At 48.0% G+C, this 6109-nt stretch overlaps 1 protein-coding gene across 1 annotated transcript; it reads left to right on the top strand.

Annotated features, from left to right (window-relative positions):
* Positions 1–237: 237 nt before the first annotated feature.
* MYADML2 (myeloid associated differentiation marker like 2) lies at positions 238–2538 on the top strand. Its single transcript, XM_085617550.1, has one exon. It carries the CDS (start codon positions 991–993, stop codon positions 1906–1908), a length of 918 nt encoding a protein of 305 aa, XP_085473676.1. The 5' UTR covers positions 238–990; the 3' UTR covers positions 1909–2538.
* The last annotated feature ends 3571 nt before the right edge of the window (positions 2539–6109 follow it).

Raw genomic sequence — 6109 nt, 5'->3', positions numbered from 1 at the left:
TGTTGTTGGGGTGTTGGCGGGTGGTCGCGGGGCGCTGTTGAGGATCCTGCACGCGCCCTCCTCAGCCCCCTACTGTAAATGACAGGTGTCCTATGGAATGTAGGCCTCGGAATGGAAGCCATGCTGTAAGAGCTGCAGATCCCAAACCTTCACGGGCTCTCATTCCGCACTATTAATACAGTCTCTATTTATAATCGTCGGACTCCAGGAGCCGCAGCCTGGGAGGGGGGCTATAGAAGAAGCAAGAACCCACCGGGGACAAACCGGCGCGCACAGAAGAAGGCAACAACAGTCTGGAGAGAGCCCTGACAGAGCAAAACCTCACAGACCCGAGAGCGCCCACCTGCATCCCCCGTCAGCAACCGGGCCTCCATATCGAGGAGTGTTTATCCAGCAGCCTCCTTCTGCCAACCCGCCAAGCAGAAACCCAGGCCAGTGCTCAGGGACGAGGGCGCGACTTCAGCATACAGGTCGGGCAGTGCTCACACAGGTTCTCGTATGACCTCTACAGCCCACAGGTCATGACCAGCTGAAATCCGCCAGTGACAGAGCGGTGCATATGAAGAGGGCGCGCCTCGAGCACAGAGACCCAGTCCCCTACTGCCCACGGGAAACAGACTACAGCTGTGGATCAGAAGGAAGTCACGGAAGACGAAGAAGAGGGGGGCGATCTTCAGTAAGAGTAGAGATCGTAGGGAAAGAGAATACATGCTCCAGACTCTGACTGCACATCGAATAACATACACCAGCCCCTCCAGTGTGGTGACTGCCAAGAGAGCGGATCCAAGAACTTGGAAATAAACCGTCCACGCGGTCGGAAGAGGGCGCTCCTGTGCCCTACACACAACAAGGATACGAGGCCAAAGGTCAAGGCATCGGTGGCACGCTGTCTGGTCTTTCTGGGGATTGGGAGCGGCAGGACTGCAGCAGACACACTGAGACTCAAATAGAACTGCAGAACGTGGCCCACAGACCTGCTGCGGCAGAGAGATGGCACACCAGGCCTCAACACACAGCCCCTATCTGAACGTGGATGCGATCTGGTCCCGTGTGGGTGTGGCCCGTTTGCTGCAGGTGGCGTTCGCCTGCGCCACGTTGAGCCTAGTGGTGCACCGCGCCGGGTACAGCGCCCCCTATGGAATCTTCTGTATGTGCGTATGGTGCGTCTGCTGCGCGGTCTCAGCCTTCATCATCAGTTGTGAGCTGACACGGCTGCATGGCTGCATGCGAGGCATCTCTTGGGGGGACTTCACTGCCACGTTCGCCATGCTTGCCACTCTAGCATCGCTCACCGCTGCCATTGTCTACCCCGTCTACTTCGCCCAACTTGCCTGCTACCCCATCGGCTGCGAGGTCAGAGACTTCCGCTTGGCTGCTTCCGTTTTTGCTGCCCTGCTCGCGGTAGCTTATGCCGTGGAGGTGGGCTTGACCCGGGCCCGGCCTGGGCAGGTTACCAGCTACATGGCCACAGTCCCTGGCCTCCTGAAGGTCGTCCAAGCCTATGCGGCCTGCATCATCTTTGGCGCCTTGGCCAACGAAAGCCAGTACCGGCGCTTCGCGGCCACGCAGTGGTGCGTGGCTGTGTACAGCTTCTGCTTTGTGGTGACTGTGGCCATCATCATCTTAAGTGTTGCCGGGCGCACAGGGATGCTCCGGTGTCCCTTTGAGCGGTGCGTGGTGACCTTCACTGTCCTGGCCGTGCTGATGTACATGAGTGCGGCCGTCATCTGGCCAGTATTCTGCTTCGACAGTAAGTATGGCTCTGCCCAGCGTCCACAGCCATGCCCCCGAGGACGGTGCCCCTGGGACAGCCAGCTCGTCGTCACTGTCTTCACTCATGTCAACTTGCTGCTCTACATCGCAGACCTGGTGTACTCCCAGCGGATCCGCTTCACCTCGCGGCCATAGCAGCGCTGTGTAGTGTGCATCGATCGCGGACTCTGCGCCGGCTCATCTCCTTCACCGCGTGGGTCCTGAGGGAATGGCAACAAACATCCTGCGCACGACCTCACGGTTCTGATGAGCATGTTGCGCTACATCTTGGACTTGGCGCGCACCTGCTGTCATGGCTGCAGCTGCACATCCAGGCTTGCATACTCCAAGGAGATCTGCTACAAACGTAGGCCTGAAAGAAGAGACGCAAGGAGCCCATGAAGGACTCTGTGAGGGGTATAGTAGCAGGATGTGAGAGGTTATTTACATCATGGGTGGGTTTGGGGATGTGAGGGTTAACTGAGGGGCAGTGAGGGGGTAAGACATGCAGGCTATCTCTGCCGCTATATGGCTGTGCATGCATGATATTCAGCAATGACTTGGGATACTCGAAGTGTTTGCAATAGGCGTGAAAGCCACTGTTTTCACAACCCTACACAAGAAAGCAGGGGCCCTGCAACTCACCCGTGCAACAAAAGATACAGAATGCAAGCTCCCATCACAAGGTGCTTGAGAGACAGTAATAATAGGACATAAAAAATCTATTACAAATGGATGGATCCACCCTTCCACGCAAATGTCAATAAAATCGATATAAAATTATAAGATGTATCTTGGTGGTTACTTTTCCTATTCTTGATCATTCACAAAGTTATCTGAAACCTACGTTTAAGGTAAACGAACCCTAAGATATTTAGCATCTGGACATTCCACTGAATGAACAGCATTCCTTCAGGCATACAACCCTACACATTATGTGCAGCCATATACATGTTCAGCATCGTATGCGGGAAATTTCAGTTGTCTACGGGACACTGGTTTGAATCCCATCTGGCGAACCTGGCCTCCCATCAGTCTGAGATTCGTGTTAGTCAGAGGGCTAAAAATACTGAAAAAGCTCATTTTATCCACTGCATTTTCTTTAGTTGCAAAGCGTAAATTGGAGGATACATACATATTGTAACACCTAAAGAAGAAAACACAAAAGTACTGAAATGCTTTTCATACTTTTAGCGCTACTGTGTGTTTTGTGTTTCATTACAGAAAATATTAGAATTCACTCTGAATAATACATGACGTGGGTCACATTACGTAATGTGGTTTGCTGTTGATTATTCAGGACGACAACGGGTAAATGTAAAGTGCACAGGTACCCGTAGGCATCCCGGCGCTATGGGCCGTCGGGAAGATTAAGCGAGCTATTGCCCAGAGTCACATGGTGCTGGGCTGACCTGCCACCAGTGCCGGGGATCGAACCGTGATCCCCAGCGTCCGGCGTCAGTCGCCCTGGCCGCTGCGCCACACTGTTAAAACATTATTCTACACAATCACCTCAACTAAAAAATTCAAAACATTTTGAGATATCTTTTTTGTAAGTGTCATAACTCACACCCATTGCATCATTAATTCTCTTAAAAATGTATTAAGAGAAAGGTAGTGATTGAACCAAAGGGGGAGTTGTGCAGGGCACACTACAGAGATGTCCAGTGTGACTGTAACATATTCTATCCATGCTTTTTTGAATGTGAAATATTACATCTCGGCGAGCAAGCAAATTAAAAGACCTAGTCTTACCACCTCAATGTGTTCAATTTCCCAACCCCCTAATATCCTTTTCACCAAATCTTCATCCCAAATATATTTAAACAATATTATAGTTAAAAAAATGGTAACCAATTGAGTCTCATCATTTTCTATACTAGCAACCCCGTCCACTGTCAATCATGCACAGTGAACCATCGTTGACCCATTAACCTTAGGCCACCGAATCATTGTCCATATTAAAACAATCATGCATCTCCATGTTTTAAGGTGGTCCGTGTGAAGAAATATTCATGATACTCCAATGTTCCAGCAGGTCAAAACCAGTGTCAATTAACCCCGTCCACTTTCGATCAATCACAGTGAACCATTGTGGTCCATTATCCCCATGCCACCTGATCATTATCCTTATTCAACCAAGCATACGTCCCCAAGGATCAAAGTGCTCCATGCAGCGAAAGTGCAGCATGTACCATTATTCCAGCGAGCCAAGCCGGTATCCATCACACATTCCCACTGCTTAAAGTGCTGCATGCAAAAAGTGCATCATGCTTTACTGGACTTAGTGGATCAATCCTATATCATCACCACATCTCTTTTGCCATCTCTCCACTATACCTCCTTATTGGTCCATCATAAGTGACCCACAGGGGCCAAAAGGTGCACCATCCTGATAAGAGAAGGTGCCTCATGCTCTATTAAATATGCAGGCATGCTCACCTTCCTTTTGAATTCAGTCATGATCCTTATGGATAGCAGATTGCTTTTTTCATAAACTTTAGAAACCACCCAGGTAACTGACTTGATTCACCTTTTAAGCAATTTAAAATAGCTGCCAAGCAAGTCCTCACTTATAGGGCCCGAAATATTGGTCAAAGTCATAGGCGCCTCAAGGGTTTTAGGACTCTGTATATGCAGATCACGTGTATTAAAGACTCCTCTGCTCGGTCCCAACATCTGCATCGCTTATAATTTTCACCCTACTTTCGGCCATACCAGTAGCCCCTTAAAGGAATAAGGCTGAAACCCATTCTCATGAGTAAGTATTTTGAGGAGACAAGCTCAAATTATCTGGGAGCATGCTCGAGGTGTAAAGGTCCACAGGCCACCCGCCATGAGAGGTGGCTCTTAAATCCATGAGATCCTGGTCAGATGAGATTTATCTTTGCAGATTTCATAAATAATTTTGATGTAATTTTATGCGGTAATATGTTGCGAGTTAGGGTCTCTGCACACAGAGCCTTAATGGAGGTTGCCAAAAGCAAACCCCATGGTCCCTGGAATTTATCACAGAGGAGTTGTTACGTTGTACCTATTGGAGTTATGTTCAACTTTTTGGAAGTACGAAACACATTTTGCCTTCAATTCCAAATCCACGCTAGTTTGATGGAGTAGAAGTGCAGTTATAATACTGAATTTTCCTTTAACGTATATGACTTCCTCAAGGATCAGTTCACTTCATACACATTTTATTGACTCTTGTCAATGTAATGTGTAATACTGGACAAATGTATATTCTTTCTGCAGATGTACAGCTTTACAGCTGTACATACTGTGTCATGATTACACATAAGTAGGTCAATTATGTTTTTTCTTGAAAATATACATTGGTGAGAACGAATCTTCATTTATTTGCTCGAATGAACAAAATCACTGCAAATGCACATTTCTTTAGTGTCATATCTCATTTTAATGAAGTGGAATCCACATTTGCGTTATTGATGTGATTGCCATCTCTTTTTGGCTGGATACTAAAAAGACATACATACATTCATTCATTCATTCATCGTTCCTGCCTGGAGTGCTAAGCAAGTCAGGTTTTTGATGCTCACCGAAGATTGCGTTTTTATGCCCATGCCCAAACTACAGACAACTGTTCAACTTCAGGATGGTATTGTTCCACAAAATGCATTTTTCATTGTTTTTAGTGTTCACACGCTCAAAGTAGATCATGTGTGCATGTCAAGCACCTGTGGAGAGGAAGTGGCAAAAGTTGAGAGAAAGTAAGTTAGTAGAGGTTAGAAGGAAGGTGAGAGCAGGGAAGAGAAGGTGTGAAGGGGAGGAGATGGGGTAGGCTGAGAATAAATAACAGGTGGAGATATGGAAGATGGGTGGAAGGAGTGGAACCTGGTAAAACAAAGAGAGAGAGAGAGAGAGCAGCAGATATTAGGCGAGGGATCGGGGGGGGGGGAGGGACTCAGGAGATCGCAAAAACTTAGAAGTAGGGAAGGAGGAGGTGAAGAGGTAGAGGTAGATGAGATAAACGTGGTGTGAGAAAGGTACAGAGGAGGTGAGTCGCAGCAGGGAAACAGAATACGAGAGAATAAAAGGTAGTGGTATAGAGAGAATCTGAAAGATGGAGGAGATTTAGAAAAATGAGTAGCTACGTGATGGATTAAAAGGGCGAGTACTTTAGAAAATACGTGTCAGGTGGATTGTGGGTGCTACAGGTGGGTGAGAGCAGGTGACAGCCTGGAAAGAGGCTGTAAGTGAAGGAGTTGAGAGGTGGGACAGACTGCAGTCAGCATTCCAAGGACCATGTCTGCTGAGAGGGCAGGCTTGTTTCCAGTTACAAATAAACATAGACTGGAGGTGATAAATGGAAGGATTTCTAGAGTCCCTGGAATGATCGGAT

This window comes from Triturus cristatus, chromosome 7 (genome assembly GCF_964204655.1).
Source record: "Triturus cristatus chromosome 7, aTriCri1.1, whole genome shotgun sequence".
In the NCBI taxonomy this organism is placed as follows: domain Eukaryota; kingdom Metazoa; phylum Chordata; class Amphibia; order Caudata; family Salamandridae; genus Triturus; species Triturus cristatus.
This window is presented reverse-complemented; position numbering and strand designations above follow the sequence as displayed.

Coding starts and splice junctions, on each gene's coding strand:
- MYADML2 (XM_085617550.1), top strand. CDS start 991: ATGGCACACCAGGCCTCAACACACAGCCCCTATCTGAACGTGGATGCG.